The sequence below is a fragment of the Mandrillus leucophaeus genome, unplaced genomic scaffold (assembly GCF_000951045.1).
Source record: "Mandrillus leucophaeus isolate KB7577 unplaced genomic scaffold, Mleu.le_1.0 Scaffold413, whole genome shotgun sequence".
Taxonomy (NCBI): domain Eukaryota; kingdom Metazoa; phylum Chordata; class Mammalia; order Primates; family Cercopithecidae; genus Mandrillus; species Mandrillus leucophaeus.
The window spans coordinates 622,027-641,027 of NW_012104399.1; the positions used below are offsets into that span (position 1 = coordinate 622,027).

A 19,001-nucleotide genomic window follows, 5' to 3' on the forward strand; every position below is an offset into this window, starting at 1 on the left:
CCCCCAAGTCCCTGGTAACCATCATATTCTCTACTTCTATGAGTTCAATTTTTTTAGATCCCACATATAAGTGAAATTAAGTGGTATATTTGTGTTTCTGTTCCTGGCTTATTTCACTTAATATAATGTCTTCCACATTTATTCATGTTGTTGCTAGTGACAGGATTTCTTCCTTTTTCAAGGCCGAATAACACTCCATTGTGTATATATGCATTTTCTTTATCCATTCATCTATTGATGAACACTTAGGTTCATTTCATCTTGGCTAGTGTGAATAATGCTGCAATAAGCATCAGGGTGCAGGTATCTGTTTGACATACTGATTTCCTTTACTTTGGATATGTACTTAGTACGGGATTAATGAATCCTATAGTAGTTTTTCCATTTTTAATTTTTTTAGTAACCTCCATACTGTTTTTCACACAGGCTGTACTAATTTACATTCCCACCAACAATGTGCAAGGGTCTCCTTTTCTCCACATCCTCTCCAACACGTATTATCTTTTGTCTTTTTGATAACAGTCATTCTAACAGGTGTGAGGTGATAGCTTACTGTGATTTTAATTAGCATTTCTCTGAGGATCGTTGATTTGAGGTACTTTTTCATGTACCTGTTGGATATTTTTATGTCTTCTTTGGAGAAATGTCTACTCAGATCCTTGGCCAATTTTTAAATTGGGTTCTTTGTTTTCTCATTGCTGAGTTGTTTGAGTGTCTTTTTTAAATTATTATTATATTCACCCCTTATTGGATGTATTATTTGCAGATAGGTTGTCTCTTCACTCTGTTGATTGTGTCCTCAACCATGCAAGAGATTTTTAGTTTGATGTAATCCCATTTGTCAATGTTTGTTTTTGTTGCCTGTGCTTCTGGATTTGTGTCAAAAAAAAAAAAAAATTGCCCAGATGAATGTCATGGAGCTTTTCTTCTATGGTTTCTTCTAGTGGTTTTACAGTTTTAGGTCTTATATTTAAGTCTTTAATTCATTTATAGCTTATTTTTTAATGTAGCGTGAAATATTAGTTTTATTCCCCTGCATATGGATATCCAGTTGTCCCAAAACCATTGAGTGAAGAGAGTGTTCTTTGCTAAATTGTGTGTTCTTGGCACCTTTGTCAAAAATCAGTTGAATATTGGCTGGGCATATTGGCTCATTCCTGTAATCCAAGCACATTGCGAGACTGAGATGTGTGGACTGCTTGAGGTCAGGAGTTTGAAACCAACCTGGGCAACATAGCAAGCCCCTGCCTCTACAAAAATAAAAATAAAAAAAGTTTTAATTAGCGGGGCATGATGGGGCACACCTGTAATCTTAGCTATTCAGGAAGGTGAGGCAGGAGGATCCTTTGAGCCCAAGAGCTCAAGGCTGCAGTAGGCTATGATAGCATCACTGCATTTCAGCCTGGGTGACAAAGGGAGACCCTATCTCAAAACAAATAAACAAAACATCAATTGACCATAAATGTATGAATTTATTTCTGGGCCTTCTATTCTGTTCTATTGGTCTATGTCTGTTTTTATGCCAGTACCATACTGTTTTACCTATTTGTATTTTGAGAGACAGGGTCTCACTGTGTTGCCCAGGTTGGCATTGAACTCCTGGGCTCCAGCAGTCCTCCTGTCTTAGCCTCCCTAGTAGCTGGGACTACAGGCATGTGCCTCTGCACCTGGCTATCATGCTGTTTTCTTGCAGCCTTTCTTGAGGCAGGATCTCACTGTGTTGCCCAGGATAGAGTGCAGTGGTACAATCAGAACTCTTTGCAATCTAGACCTCCCAGGCCCAAGCAATCCTCCCACCTCAGTCTCCTGAGTAGCTGGGGCCACAGGCACACGCCACCATACCCAGCATTTTAAAACTTTTTTGCAGAGACAGGTTCTGCCTGTGTTGCCCAGGCTGGTCTTGAACTCCTGGGCTCAAGCAATCCTCCTGCCTCAGCCTCCCAAAGTGTTGTGATTATAAGCATGGGTCACTGTGTCCAGCCTTATCATGCTGTTTTGATTACTGTAGCGGTGTGGTATATTTTGAAGTCAGGTAGTGTCAACACCCCAGCTTTGTTCTTTTTGTTCAAGATTGCTTTGGCTATTTGAAGTCTTTTGCGGTTCCACATAAACTTTAGGATTGTTTATTCTATTTCTGTGAAAACTGTCATTAGGATTTTGATAGAGATTGCATTGAATCTGTAGATCACTTTGGGTAGGATGGACACTTGAACAATATTAATTCTTCCAATCTATGAACATGGGATATCTTTTCATTTATGTCTTCAATTTTTTTCATCAATGTTTTATAGTTTGCAGTGGACAGATCTTTCGCCTCTGTAGTTGAATTTATTTCTAAGTTTTTTTTTCTTTCTAGCTATTGTAAAAGATTTTTTAATTTCCTTTTTGGATAGTGTTACTGGAGGTCCTTGCTCCCAGAGCTCCCAAGATGGTGGCGGGCCACTTCTAAGATGGTGGCAAACCTCATGTTCTCTGACCTGGGGTTCTTGGTCTCAGGGATTCCAAGGAATGGAATCTTGCGCCATGTGGTGTTATAGGCTCTATTAGAAGCCGTGGGTCACGGATGAGAACCGTGGAACCCAGTGACTAGTGTTCAGCTCAATTAGGATGAACCCAGGCACTTAGCCCTGCAGGAAAAATAGCAAGCCTTTAGCCCGATAGGGAGCAGCAATGGGCGCTTCGCTAGATCAGGAGCACATCGGACACCCTGCTGGATCCTGAGGGATGGAAATCAGCAGCGGGTCTGGGACAGCGGCAGACAGCAGTGGTGGACGGCCAGCGAAAGCTCAGCTGGAGCCATAACAGACAGGTACCAGAAGAGTGCAGTTGCAAGATTTAATAGAGTGAAAACAGAGCTCCCATATAAGGGGAGGGGACCCAAAGGGGGTTGCCTTTGCCAGCTCAAATGCCTGGATTTATATCCTAATCCTTGTCCCTCCCGCTGTGCTCTCAGGCAATAGATGATTGGCTATTTCTTTACCTCCTGTTTTTACCTAATTAGCATTTTAGTGAGCTCTCTGATTGGTCAGGTGTGGGCTAAGTTGCAAGCCCTGTTTTTAAAGGTAGATATGGTCACCTTCCTAGCTAGGTTTAGGGATTCTTAGTCGGCCTAGGAAATCCAGCTAGTCCTGTCTCTCAATAGTTTGTTAGTGTATAGAAACACAACTGATTTTTGTATGTTAATTTTATATCCTGCAAGTTTATTGACTTTGTTTATTAGTTCTAACAGTTTTGTTTTGTTTTTTTGGTGGAGTCTTTAGAGTTTTTTAATATATAAGGTCATGTCATCTGCAAACAGGGACAATTTAACATTTTCCTTTCCAATTTGTATGCCTTTTATTTCTTTATCTGGCCTAATTGCTTTGGCTAAAACTTACAGTATATTGAGTAGAAGTGACAGGTGTGGGCATCTGATACGGTTTGGCTGTGTCCCCACCCAAATCTCATATCAAATTGTAATTAGAATTGTAATCCCCACATGTCAAGGGAGGGACTTGGTGGGAGGCGATTGGATCATGGGGGAGGTTTCCCCCATGCTGTTCTTGTGATAATGAGTGAGTTCTCACAAGATCTGGTTGTTTGATAAGTGTCTGGTGCTTCCCCCTTCTTGCTCTCTCTCTTGCCTGCTGCCATGTAAGACAAGCTTTGCTTCCCCTTTGTCTTCTGCTATGATTGTAAGTTTCCTGAGGCCTCTCCAGCCATGAAGAACTGTGCATCAACTGAGCCTCTTTTGGTAGTATCTTTATAGCAGTGAGAGAACAGATTAATACAGCATACTTGTCTTGTTCCTGATCTTATAGAAAAAACTTTCCGGTTTTCCCATTGAGTATAATGTTGGCTGTGGGTTTGTCACATCTGATCTTTCTTGTGTTGAGGTACATTCCTTCTATACCTAATTTGCTGAGTTTTTAAAATGAAAGGATGCTGAATTGTGTCAAATATTTTTTTACATCTATTGAAGTGATCAAATAGTTCTTTTAGTGTGTTAACGTGGTGTATCACATTTATAGATTCGTGTACATTGATCCATCCTTACATCTGAGATACAATGGGTAGTTTCTTTTTCTTTTCCTTTTTTTTTTTTTTTGAGACAGAGTCTCACCCAGGCTGGAGTGCAGTGGTGTGATCACGCACTGCAACCTCCACCTCCTGGGCCAAGTGGTCCTCTGACCTCAGCCTCCTGAGTAGCTGGGATTACAGGCATGCACCACCATGCCCAACTAATTTCTTTTTTTGTATTTTTGATAGAGTTGGGGTTTCACTATGTTGCCCAGGCTGGTCTCAAACTCCTGAGCTTAAGCAATCCATCAGCCTCAGCCTCCAGAATGCTGGGATTACAGGCATAAGCCACTGCACCCAGCCAAGACTGGACAATTTCTAAATGATAGAATTTATTGCTCGTAGTTCTGGAGGCTGGGAAGTCCCAGATCAAGGCACCAGCAGATTTGGTGTTTGGTGAGGGTGTATTCCTCACAGGTAGTACTTTCTCCCTGTATCCTCATAGGTGAAACAAGCTCCTTCAGGGCCTCTTTTATAAGGGCACTAATCCCATTTATGAAGGCAATGTCCTTATGATCTAATTATCTCCCCAAAGCCCCACTTCTTAATACATCACCTTGGGGATTAGGTTTCAACATATGAATTAATCGGGGGGACACAACATTCAGACCATAGCAGGGTCCTACTTCATTCTTTTGTATTCTTCATTCTAGTGTTCCCAGCACCACTTGCTGAAAAGACTGTCCTTTCCCCTTTCACAAGAGTATGAATTGTCTCGGCACCCTTGTCAGAAAGACATTTGACCATATATGTGAGGGTTTATTTCTGGGCTTCTATTCTATTCCATTGGTCTTTATGTCTGTCTTTATGCCAGTACTACACTGTTGTGAACACCGATATTCTTTTATGTGGAAATCTTCCAGGTAAGGTTGGGTGGATGGAGGTGTGTGTGTCTGTGTGTCTATGCAAGGAAAACTCTTAAATAACAGACTGTACATTTGCCGAATGTTAATGGGTCATTCTTCTCCATATTTAGAGATTTATATTGGAAAGTTATGGCTACATCCTAACTTGCACCACTTGGTCTCACAAAACAGAGACTATTTCTAAGGAGAGGTCGTAAATGCTGGTGGACACCCAATGTCTTTCCCCTGGACCTTAAACTCTGATTCCAGTCAGTCACATATGACTTCTGCTGCATTTGCCCAGTTTCAATCTTTTTTTTTTTTTTTTTCTGAGACAGAGTCTCTCTCTGTTACCCAGGCTGGAGTGCAGTGGTGCCATCTGGGCTCACTGCAACCTTCAACTCCTGGGTTCAAGCGATTTTCCTGCCTCAGCCTCCCAAGTAGCTGGGATTACAGGCACCCACCATGCCCAGCTAATTTTTGTATTTTTTAGCAGAGATAGTGTTTCACCATGTTGGCCAGGCTGGTCTCAAACTCCTGACCTCAAGTGATCTGCCCACCTCAGCCTCCCAAAGTGCTGGGATTACATAAGCCCGGCCCAGTTTCAATCTTTTAATACCTTAAATATTTAAGTTAGTAAAATTGCTAAGAAAAATTGTTCATTTTAAGTGCAAATTATTCCCTTTTCTTTTTTCTATTATTAAATATGTATTTTATGAATAAAAAGTTAATGTTTTTAACTAGGAATTAAAATGTACTTCTGATTTTTAGGCTTGTTTTGTGCCAGTTGTCATTTTTCACACACACACATGCACACACCCCACCATCACCACCACCACCACCACCACCATCATTTCTGTAAACCAATCAACAGTGGAGACACTAGAGACTATTATGTGAAAACCGTTTATTCTATAGCCTACTGGGAATTGGCTAGAAGTTAGACGGACATTGGAAATGACTTTTAAATCTTCATTTGAGAAAAAGCATGCCATGAGTCTAAATAACCAATGTCATTTAGCAAACAAAATACAAGTAAACAAAACACAATTTCTCTGATGAATGCAGTGGTTGCCATAGTTTTTCCCAATATGTAAAGATGGTTCTCATAAGAAATACACCACCTAAGCAGTAGTGATCAGAATATTATGCAAACTTATTGGGGGTAATTTAAATTCCAAGTCAGAAGAATAGAAGACATAAAAGTCTTTCTTCAAAAGAAAAACAAAACAAAAAACAAGACCCGTTCTATGTCAAATGATACAGAAATGGCACTGGCTTCCTACATGTTGACTGAGATACTTTTTACTGCAGAGCAAATTAAAAAGATATGCTCTCCCCACTTTTATTTTTATGCACTACTTTTAGTTCTGCGGAAATGAAAGCTATACTGAATTTACAACTTTTTACACACATAATCCTGTGCAAATTATGTAATCCTTTGTTTGAAGGATATTAACCCAACTTTCTAATATATTTTGTATATGTTTCGTTTTGTTTGTTTGAGACAAAGTCTCACTCTATCACTCAGGCTGGAGTGCAGTGATGCAATCACAGTTCACTGCAGCTTCTACCTCCTGAGCACAGGTGATCTCACCTCAGCTTCCCAGGTAGCTGGGACCACAGGCGTGCAGCACCATGCCTGGCTAACTTTTTGTGTGTGTATGTGTATATATATATACAATTTTTTTTTTTTTGTAGAGATGACGTTTTACCATGTTGCCCACATTGGATATTTTGTATACATTTCAAAAGGCAACTACAAAAATTGGTTTTTCATATTTCTACAAATATTGTACAGAATGTTTAATATCTTGTAAATATGGAAGCTGTGACAAATTTTTGTACTTAGAAAGTATGACAATCTGAAAATCAACATTTTACAGAAATGACACCATTCTGTTGAAACTGGAGTATACTGCACTTATATATCATTATTTCTAATATACACCTAATTATCAGAGAAATTAGTGCACTAAAGGACAGTGGTGGTTTTTAAAAATGATATCTTTGCTGTGGCAAGTTTGTCCTGCTCTGACCAAAGCAACATTTGAACCAACAGGCCCTTCTAATCTTACGCCAGCAGCACAATGGGATCAAGGCCAGGTTCTTGTGCAATTTGTGAAACCTTTGGTTTGCAGAGTGGTTAGCGTAGCGGCTTGGCTCATCAGTTCTGAGCATTTGAATATCTAATGTTTCAAACTGTTAGTCCTGTTCTGATTTATATTCATCCCTGCCATTCCTATTAACTTAATTACACCTGCCCACAACTTAATTTACTTGCCTTTGTTACTGCAGTTTGAACTCCAGCTACATTTTTCTAAGAAATTAAATTGCTAGGTTTTTAGAGCTGACTGCACTCTTCCAACTTCTCTACAAACTTTATGGTCTTTTTGGACTTTGCTTTTTAGTACATGTTGGGAACTGTTATGAAGTTTTCTTGCAGCACACTTGAAGTTAAATAGCTTTTTCCAAGTTTAATACAGTTTGATGGCTCTTCTTGGGGTGTAGATGGGTAGGGGCACTTGCATTGCCCGTTGGAGGAGCCTCTGCCTTCTGCTCAGCCACAAATCAGTGTGAATCCCTTTCTTTGACTGTTCCATCTTTCTCCATACCAAACCTAAATTCTTGATCTTCCACCTGTTCTCATTTCTTCTGTCCTATCTCTTGTTAAGACTCACAACAGCTGTTCCCCATGCTTTGCGTTGTAACATTCCACATGGTATTCCATAAAAGCCTGATATAGATGACCTCTCTATAACAGAACTGCAATTATTCTTGTCATGCTTCAGTTCTTTCTGTGGCTCTCCTCTGGAGTGTCTCCAAATTCTCCTGCTCAGTTTTAGCAAGCTGGCCTGGAGTTCTCTCCCAGGGTCTGGCTAGCATATTAATTTGCTTGTGGTTAAAAGCCTTTGTGCTCAGTACTGAGACGGTCACATAATGAATTTTCATTTCCATTTTATTCTGAACTTGCAAACTTCAGAGATTCATGCTATCTTCAGTGTTTAAATGGTAATGCCTTTTGTAAAATAAAGGACGCTGCAGGCCAGGCACGGTGGTGCATGCCTGTAATCCCAGCGCTTTGTGAGGCGGAGGCACGCAGATCACTTGAGGCCAGGAGTTCAAGACCAGCCTGGCCAACACGGCGAAACCCCGTCTCTGCTAAAAATAGAAAAATTAGCCAGGCATGATGATGCATGCCTGTAATCCCAGCTACTCGGGAGTCTGAGGAATGAGCATTGTTTGAACCCAGGAGATGGAGGTTGCAGAGCGCGGAGCCGAGATCACGCCACTGCACTCTAGTCGGGGTGACAGAGTGAGACTTTGCCTCAAAAAAATTTTAAAAAGCCTGTGGTTATTTTGATGGGATAGCAAGGATAACATGAATCATGTTAGGTTTGGCATAAATAGTTCATAGTTGACCTGGTCTGTGTGACTGTCTGAGGTGAGTCATCTGATGACCTTGACATGCTAAAGCATTGGAATGAATGTCTATAGATCGGACAGAGGTGGCTTCAGAGAACTATTTAGGAGACATCTGGGGAGGAGTTGTGGCCAACAATGATGACAGGTGAGCAGTGGGGAAAAAAGCCAGGATTGCAAGGAGTTAAAGATCACCCATTCAAGAAGTCTGGCAGAAGGAGCAACCCAGGAAATGTATTCATTTAGTGGCAGTCAGAGGTAACAATATAAGAAAAGCATTCTGAGTCTTCTTTTAGGCAAACTGAAATTTGCCATTAGAGAAGAAGGGAGTTCTTTGTTTTTTGTTTGTTTTAGGGACTATTTAAAAAATAAGAACATTTCCGTCTTATGAGTTAAGGCAGCACTATCCAATAGAATTTTCTGTGTTGATGGAAATAGTCTACATCTGTGCTATCCAAGTATGGCGCTATAAGCCACATGTAGCTATTTAAATTTAAATTTAAATTAATTAGTGTGACTACTGAGCAATTGAAACGTGGCTAGTATATCTGAGTTGAATTTTGATTAATTAAAATTTAAATTTAAATAGCTACATGTGGCTGGAGTCTACCGCATTAGACACCTCAGAGTTCAAGTTTTACTAACGAGACTAGCAGATTAATGTCAAAATATTAATGTCTTAAAACAATAAAAGTGTATTATTCAACTGTATCACATCCAAACCGATCAGGGCTAGGGTGTAGGAAGGACAGCATTCTGCTCTGTCTAGTCATTTGGAACACTGGCTCTTCTATCTTGTGTGGTGCCATCTTCAACCTTGAAGGGTGCATGTTGGAGGGGAAGAGAGAGAATGTGAAGAATCTCTTGAGAAGTGTTATGGGCCATGTCTGGAAATGGCCTACATTACTTCAACCCATATACCCATATGCTAATAGTTACAAATAAATGACATGGCCCTACCTAACTGCAGGCTGAAAGAAAAGGAACCAGGTTTATGGACACATAACATTACCCTGCCACACTGAAATTTGCAGAGTTCTGGGATCAGTCTCTAATACCTCCTCCATAAGGAAATGGAAATAAATTTTAATCAGTGTGCTAAGGGAGTAAATCTGGTTCAGTTCTGGATGTGAGGAAGAGACTGAAGGATCAAAGTGGGGCAATGGGGTTCAACACGGGGCAGGGATCAGGAGGAAGAGATGGAATAAATAATAGAGGGCAGAAAAAAGTTGGTATTTGCTGATGGAGAACCACTTCTCGGAAAGAGAAACAAAAAGAAACAAAGTGTGAGAATAGAAATTTTGAGGTGAAAAGGAGAGAAATTCAAGGTTCTTAGGTTAAATCACTTTGTCTGCTCTGAGGTTATTTGCTTATTATGACAAGCCTTTGGAAGATGTTTGGATAGGTGCTTAAAATTAGAAGAAAAGACCCAAACAGGTACTGTAAAGAATGCCTTAGGCATGCATTGTAGAATCTGGAAGGTATTTGTTTCAGACTAATCTGGTAATCCAGATATTTCACAGAAAGTGTCATGTAAATTCAAATATGTATCTTCTTTTTCTCTTGATAAATATCCCTATGGTAAGCCATGGAGTTCTGTTAATCTTCTGTTTGACCAAATAACTAGGCTTGGAAATTTTAACTTAACCTTTTTCCTTTTACCACAATTAAGGTGCCAGTATAAGAGTAGAGCATTAAAGTTAGTAAGTATATTAACATGCAACCATTTTAAGAAAAATCAGATGAATAGAGAATACTGAAACTAGTAATTCGTATTTTGACAGCATCAGTTGAACTGTCAGCACAGCAGAAAGTTTGAGAGTAGAATTATTTCTCAAATTAACATTGAACTTAAACCGGGAAGAAAATACAAATGTTCTTTGTTGGAGAAATTATAAAATCTTGCAATTGCAACAAACAGCCTCACAGTTTAGTAGTATCTTGTGTATTTGCCTTCCACTCCTTACTCTACTGCTACCTCAGCTTCCTCTCTATCCATGTCATTAAAGAACTCTCTTAGAAAAATTCATAATTTAACATGAACTGAGGTGGGATGGGGTGGGAAGGCAATGCCTCACTTTACATAGTTCATTTCCTTTTTAATGTGCCCAGAAAAAATTTCTCCCAGATTCCCATTCTCGATTCATGTAGTTGAATGAGGATGGCTGACTCCTAGGCTCCAAAGGTGACCATAGACTCAAGTGTGGACAGAGTATTCTATTCTCCTGCCCACAATGACAGGCACATGAACCAAGAAAGACAAATCAAAAGCTGTCCTGGATATGTGTGTGTGTGTGTATGTGTGTGTGCGTGCCTGTGTGTATGTGTGTGTGTATATATATACATATATATATATATAGAGAGAGAGAGAGAGAGAGAGAGAGTCTTGCTCCGTTGCCCAGGCTGGAGTGCAATGGCACAATCTCAGCTCATGGTATGGTAGATGTTTAATGTTTGAATGTATAATAAATGCATACAATGGAATACTATGCAGGCATTTATTTATTTATTTATTTTGAGACAGAGTCTCGCTCTATCACCCAGGCTGGAGTGCAGTGGCGCGATCTCGGCTCACTGCAACCTCCGCCTCTGGTTCAAGCAATTCTCCTGCCTCAGCCTCCTGAGTAGCTGGGACTACAGGTGCCTGCCACCATGCCTGGCTGATTTTTGTATTTTCAATAGAGATGAGGTTTCACCATATTGGCCAGGCTGGTCTCGAACTCCTGACCTTGTGATCCACCTGCCTTGGCCTCCCAAAGTGGTAGGATTACAGGTGTGAGCCACCACACCCAGCCTATGCAGCCATTTAAAGCATGATAATGTGGAATTGTTTATTGACATGTAAGGTTACCCATAATATAATGTTATATTTTAAAAATCAAATAATAAAATAGTAGCTATACTATGATCCTGTTTTAATAAAAAAGAATAGCCATATATACAGATACATACATCAAAATGTTAATAGTGGAATGATTTTTTATTTTATTGGTTAACTCTTTGTATTATCTGAAATTTTACAATAACAGCATTTATTTGACCTATTTTTTTTTTTTTTTAAGAGACCAGGTCTCACTCTCTCACCCACACCGGAGGATAGTGGCACAATGACAGCTGACTACAGCTTTGAACTCCTGGGCTCAATTGATCCTCCTGTCTCAGCTTCCTGAGTAGCTGGGACTACAGATGCACACCACCACACATGGCTAAGTTTTTTTTTTTTGGAGACAAAGTGTTGCTCTGTTGCCCAGTCTGGAGTGCAGTGGTGTGATCTCTGCTCACTGTAACCTCCACCTCTCGGGCTCAAGCAATTCTCCTGCCTCAGCCTCCCAAGTAGCTGGGACTACAGGCGTGCGCCGCAAGGCCCAGGTAATTTTTTGTATTTTTACAAAACCGTAGAGACGGATTTCACCATGTTGGCCAGGGTGGTCTTGAACTCCTGACCTCAGGTGATCTGCCCGCCTTGGCCTCCCAAAGTGCTGGAATTACAGGTGTGAGCCACCAGGCTAATTTTTAAAAAAAAATTTTTTGAGATGGGATCTCACTATGTTGCCCAGGCTGGTCTCAAATTCCTGGCCTCAAGGGATCCTCCTGCTTTGGCCTCTCCTATATCTGGGATTACAATTACAAGTCATCACACCTGGCTGATGTATTCTTTCCTGATTTTAAAATTATTTCCATTTTGAGAAAAACCAAGTAGATACTAAAACAACCTTTTTTCTGTCACAAAACTTCACTTAAACAACTAATTTTGGCATACAGTTTTCAACTGGACAATATTAGAAACAACATGGATTTCCGAATGCAAATTGAAATGTTGGTTACATTGATCTTGATGCTATTTCTGATTAAAGTAGACCTTTAGCAAAATGATCATTATCAAACCTTCATTTCTATATAAAATTTCTTATTTTTTATATCCATAATTACTATTAGATTCTTCCTTCTCCTCTTATTTACATTCTTACCCAGGATATGAAGAATGGAATAGACCTTAATTTCTTATCCTATTTTTTAGCTAAAAGTTAAAAGGAAGTAGATTTCTGAAATTAAAAAAAAAAAAAAAAAGAAATGTCAGTGGCTGCTACCTTTAAAGTACCTTCCTTACATGAGGGAAGTTTGCAAAGGTGAAGGTCTTTCCCAAGAAAATACCAAACCATTACCAAAAATCTAAAAGTATATCCATTTCAAACGAACACCTTTAATAGACTGGTTATAAAACTATAATTGGACATTTTTAAGGCCAGTTTATACTTTTCCCTTTTCAAAGACATTAATTAATATAAATAAGACATTTACAGATGATGTTCTCTATACAGAGCAAGAATATACTCTTGGATATCTCCAAAGAGAAGTATAATTGCACTTATTTTATACAACAATTAGCATAACAGGGAAATGGGAAATATTTTTGCATATAAATTCCATTTCTTAAGTATAATTAAAAAGTGTCATTAAGAGTCAGTTAAAAAAAATAGGGCATATACTGTCTGTATATGGCTACCTGTCTTTTAGTAACATTAATTTTGTTTTTTTGTTTTTGAGACAGAGTCTTGCTCTGTTGCCCAGGCTGAAGTGTAATGGCATGATCTCAGCTCACTGCAACCTCCACCTCCCAGGTTCAAGCGATTCTCCTGCCTCAGCCTCCCAAGTAGCTGGGATTATAGGCACCCACCAGCACACCTGGCTAATTTTTATATTTTTAGTAGAGGCGGGGTTTCACCATGTTGGCCAGGCTGGTCTCGAACTCCTAACCTCAGGTGATCTGCCCACCTCGGCCTCCCAAAGTGCTGGGATTACAGGCGTGAGCCACCACGCCCTGCCTAATTTTGTTAATCTTGCCAGTTTCAAGTCATTGACACAAAAATGTCAGCACCGTATTAAGAAGTCACACTCTGACCTATAAAATGTGACAGCCCCAGGAGAACTATTACCCCATTATTCATTTTCAGTAAAAAGTCTAATAGAACAGTGACAAATATTGTACCTTAGATCCTTAATCATATGATACAAATCATTTACAATACAAATTGTAAAGATGAACATGTGCTGGCACAGCTAGGGTTTACATACTCTTTGGAAGCTCAAAAAGTTCAAGAATGTCTTATCGGTCTTCATTTCAGATCTAGTAGCATAAAAGCTGGGTTTTCTAAGTAGGATTTCCACAAATTAGAGAAGCGTGACATTGTAGCACCATCAATAACTCTGTGATCAGCTGACCAGCTCACATTCACTATCTGTGCCTTATATACTTCTCCTTTCTGGTTAAATCGGGGAATGGCCTAGAAATAAAAAAAAGAAAAAAAAAAACAAAGAGTAAACCCTCACTTGCTCAAAGCTCAAGCTCTAACAATGGTGTAAGATCAAGCAAACCTTTCTTCCTACAGTAGAGAAAAAAATGGGCATCCCCAATGACTTTTGAAAATGCTGACTCCTATTCTTCCCATCTTCGAGTATGTGCCTGGAGCTTTCAGAAGTTCTCCAAGGTACTTCCTATCCCTTGTACAATTCCTGTACCTACATTCATTAACTTTCATCTCAGATTTCAAATATTTAATAATTTTTTACTGTATACCCACTATGTGCCAAGTACTCTTCTGGGCTCTGGGGAGAGACAGACAATTAAATAAGGCTTCCTCACTGAAGGCAGTGAGGAAACAAGCCATTCTCAAGCTTCCCTGACCACTGAGTTGGCCAGGAAGAAGACAGAGGACAACAACATGCTTGTGTTCTTCGTGGATGTTAAAGCCAGTAAGCACCAGATCAAACAGGCTGTGAAGAAGCTCTATGACACTGATGGGGCCAAGGTCAACACTGTGGTCAGGCCTGATGGAGAGAGGAAAGCATATATTCTGTTGGCTCCTGATTACAATGCTTTGGATGTTGCCAACAAAATTGGGATCACCTAAAATGAGCCCAGCTGGCTAATTCTAAATATGTATCTTTTCACTGTTAAAAAAAAAAAAAAAAAGGATAGACAAAATATAAGCCCCAACTGATTATTAGATTCAATAGACATAAAATCATGCTGTCAAACTGCTATAAAAGTTTCTAAGCCCTACTCTGTTTTTCTATACTGATCTCCTCATGGCTGGGATACAACAGTCACAGCCAGATGTGGATCCCTGATGACACTAAGTAGCATTGTGTAAAGCCATGTAGGCCACTGCAACTACTTGTCTTTGATTCTGAATGAGATGAGAAGCCCTTAGAAGTGTCTGAGCAGATTGGCCATTCACTGAAAGAGGACGACTTTAGGAGAAGCAGGTCTGATGGAGGGGGTGGCAGTGGGGAAACGAGCAGGAGCTCAGTTTTAGACATGCTAAAATTCAAGATGCCTTTACACATCCAAGCAAGATATGAGAGTTTAAAGCTCAAAAGTGAGGTCTGGTCTAGAGATATAAACCTGGGAGTCATCAGTGTATAAATGGTATTGAAAGATCAGATAAAGAAAAGGGGTGAGAACTGAATCCTGGGGTGCTTCAATGTGTAGAGATTGGGAACATTAGAAGGTATGGGTAAAGGAGACTTAGAGAGAATAGGCAGTGACATAGGAGGAAAACCAAAATGGCCAGGTATGCTGCACGTCAACATTAAGAATGTTTTCCAAAGAGGTTGGATTGATCAATCATCTCAAGGTCAACTAGTAGGTCAAGGAAAACAAATACTGAGAATTGAGTAACATGGAAGGCTTAATGACTTAAATAATTGAGCAAGAAGGAATTAAATTCTATAATGAAAACAAAATAGCAAAGGAAAGATGATACAAAGGGAGAAAGGAATTAAATACTATTTGTCCCTATCCAACAAATATTATTTTAAGTGATGAATAAGATTTCTTCTCTCAGAACTATGCTTCATGGCTTGAAAAAACCAGGATAAAATGATTTTGTAAAAATATATCTATTGAACAGATATTTATAAATCAAATATTCTTTTGTTCATAGCAGCATTATACATGAGAGCCAAAAAATGGAAATAATCCAAATATTGATTGACGGATGAATGGATAAACAAAACACGGCATATATTTATATAAAATAGTATATTATTTACCCTTAAAAATTAATGAAATTCTGATACATGCTACAACATGAATGAACCCTGAGCCAGATACAAAAGGACAAATACTGTATTGATTCCACTTACATGAGGTACCTAGAATAGTCCAATTAATCCATAGAGACAGAAAATAGAATGGTGGTTACCAAAGGCTTGGGAAATGGAGAGATTATTCAGTAAGTGCAGAGTTTCAGTTTGGGATAATGAAAAAGTTCTGGAGACAGATGTGGTGATGGTGGCAAACAATGTAAATGTACTTAATGCCACTGAACAATATACTTAAAAATGGTTTAAATGGTCAAGTTATGTTTATATATTTTACAATTATATACATATACACATATAATTCAGAGGATAAATCTCTTTAAGGAAAGAGAACACAAAATTTTGTCAAACAGGTATAATGGTTTGGAAACTTCAGGAAGCCAGAATTTTTTGAGAATCAAATGTTGAATTCTTGTTGGAAAAGAGAATGAGTGATAGAAGTTATCACTCAGAGAACTCCTGATTTGGAAAGAATAGTGACATACTGTGTGTTTTTGGTTTTCTCTCCCTATCTTTCCTCTGCTTGCCAGAAGGGTAAGTGGATGCCAGAAAGGGGGAATGACTTAGATGCTAATTTACTATCTGCTAGAAAGCAAATCAAAGGCTGAAGGGAAGCATTTGTAAGGGTTCCAACATGCAAGGAATAAACTCATGAGGACAAGTCCCACAGACGTTCAACATGGAAGCATTGTAAGTACAGAAAAGAAAGGCTCTTCTTAAAATACACTCTCCCTAATGTAGTGACAATGACATTTAATAAACATGGTATTGAAGTGGTATCCAGGAGCATATTTGCCTCAGTGGTCCTCAACCCTGAATTAATAGGGGTACCCAAGTCCCATCCCCCAAAATTCCAATTCAGTTGGTAGAGGGGAAGCTTGGCCAGAATTTTTTTCAAGCTCCCATATGATTCTAACATGTAGCCAGGGTTAAGAATCATTGCAACCCTTATTCTAAGTCCGTGTCTTCTAAACCACTGTCACCTATCACCTTTTCGTACTCATTTGGGTTCCTGTTCAAAATTTAAGTTCTGAGGGTTCCGCCCCTAAGGTAAAGAAATCTGCACTTTTAACTAACACTCCCAATGATTCCTGAGCAAAGAATGCTCTAAATGAGTCTCACTTTGTTTAAAATAACATTTTGAATTAGTTTTCTATTATTCTTTGGTATAATGAAATAAAGGTATTTTGATAGAAGTAGACTGGGTATATTTGTGATTATTCATAAAGACTCAATATCTGTGCCTGGCATAATCCACAATGGTTGATCCATACAGAAACAACCCAGATCGCCACCATTTATTACACATAGAGGTAGCCACCAGAAGTGCAGGCCTAGCTCTTAGGAAGAAATAATAGGTTTTTGGATTCCTGGGCAGGATGGCCGAACAGGAACAGCTCCGGTCTGCAGCTCCCAGTGAGACCAAGGCAGAAGATGGGTGATTTCTGCATTTCCAACTGAGGTACCCAGTTCGACTCATTGGGACTAGTTAGACAGTGGGTGCAGCCCATGGAGGGCCAGCGGAAGCAGGATGGGGCGTCACCTCACCTGGGAAGTGCAAGGGGTCAGGGAACTACCTCCCCTAGCCAAGGGAAGCCATGAGGGACCCTGCTGTAAGAGATGATGCTATCCAGCCCAGATACTGTGCTTTTCCCATGGTCTTTGCATCCCACAGACCAGGATATTCCCTCGGATGCCTACACCACAGGGGCCCTGAGTTTCAAGCACAAAACTGGGAGGCTGTTTGGGCAGACACCAGGCTAGTTGCCTTTTTTTTTTTTTTTTTTCCCATACCCCAGTGGTGCCTGGAACACCAGTGCGACAGAACTGTACACTACCCTGGAAAGGTGGCTGAAGCCAAGGAGCCAAGTGGTCTTGCTCAGTGGATTCCACCCCCACAGAGCCCAGCAGGCTAAGATCTGCTGGCTTGAAATTCTCGCTGCCAGCACAGCAGTCTGAAGTCGACCTGGGACGCTCGAGCTTGGTGGGCAGAGGGGCATCCACCATTACTGAGGCTTGAGTAGGTGGTTTTCCCCTCACAGTGTAAACAAAGCCACAGGGAAGTTTGAACTGGGCAGAGCCCACAGAAGCTCGCAAAGCCACTGTTAACCAGACTGCCTCTCTAGATTCCTCCTCTCTGGGCAGCCATCTCTGAAAGAAAGGCAGCAGCCTCAGTCAGGTGCTTATAGATAAAACTCGAGATGGGACAGAGCACCTGGGGGGAAGAGGCGGCTATGGGCACAGCTTCAGCAGAATTAAACCTTCCTACCTGCCGGCTGTAAAAAGAGCAGTGGATCTCCCAGCGCAGCACTTGAGTTCTGCTAAGGGACAGACTGCCTCCTCAAGTGGGTCCCTGACCCCATTCCTCCTGACGGGGAGACACCTCCCAGCAGGGGTTGACAGACACCTCATACAGGAGAGCTGTCGCTGGCATCTGGCAGGTGCCCCTCTGGGATGAAGCTTCCAGAGGAAAGAGCAGGCAGTAATCTTTGCTGTTCTACAGCCTCCACTGGTGATACCCAGGCAAACAGGGTCTGGAGTGGACCCCCAGCAAACTCCAGCAGATCTGCAGAAGAGGGGCCTGACTGTTAGAAGGAAAACTAACAAACAGAAAGCAATAGCATCAACATCAACAAAACGGACGACCATGCAAAAACTCCATCCGAAGGTCACCAACAGCAAAGACCAAAGGTAGATAAATCCACAAAGATGAGGAAAAACCAGTGCAAAAAGGCTGACAATACCGAAAACCAGAACGCCTCTTCTCCTCCAAAGGATCACAACTCCTTGCCAGCAAGAGAACAAAACTGGACGGAGAATGAGTTTGATGAATTGACGCAAGTAGGTTTCAGAAGATGGGTAATAACAAACTCCTCCGAGCTAGGGGAGCATGTTCTAACCCGTGCAAGGACGCTAAGATCCTTGATAAAAGGTTAGAGGAACTGCTAACTAGAATAACCAGTTTAGAGAAGAACATAAATGACCTGATGGAGCTGAAAAACACAGCACAGGAACTTTGTGAAGCATACACAAGTATCAATAGCTGAATCGATCAAGCGGAAGAAAGGATATCAGAGATTGAAGATCAACTTAATGAAATAAAGCGTGAATACAAGATTAGAGAAAAAAGAATGAGAAGGAACAAACAAAACCTCCAAGAAATATGAGACTATGTGAAAAAGACTAAAACTGCATTTGATTGGTGTACCTGAAAGTGATAGGGAGAATGGAACCAAGTTGGAAAACACACTTCAGTATACTATTCAGGAAAACTTCCCCAACTTAGCAAGACAGGCCAACATTCAAATTCAGGAAATACAGAAAACACTACAAAGATACTCCTCGAGAAGAGCAACCCCAAGACCCATAATCGTCAGATTCACCAAGGTTGAAATGAAGGAAAAAATTGTTGAGGGCAACCAGAGAGAAAGGTCGGGTTACCCACAAAGGGAAGCCCATCAGACTAACAGTGGATCTCTCTGCAGAAACCCTACAAGCCAGAAGAGAGTGGGGGCCAATATTCAACATTCTTAAAGAAAAGAATTTTCAACCCAGAATTTCATATCC

General features: G+C 40.3%; 1 protein-coding gene across 1 annotated transcript in view; it reads right to left on the reverse strand.

The window, feature by feature from the left end:
- Nucleotides 1–11,137: 11,137 nt before the first annotated feature.
- Nucleotides 11,138–19,001, reverse strand: part of DBT (dihydrolipoamide branched chain transacylase E2) — a 74,693-nt gene continuing 66,829 nt past the window's right edge. The window contains exon 11 of the mRNA XM_011992528.1: nucleotides 11,138–13,609. Within this exon, the coding sequence (XP_011847918.1) occupies nucleotides 13,442–13,609 (168 nt within the window). The 3' untranslated portion in view covers nucleotides 11,138–13,441. The remainder of the gene's footprint in view (nucleotides 13,610–19,001) is intronic.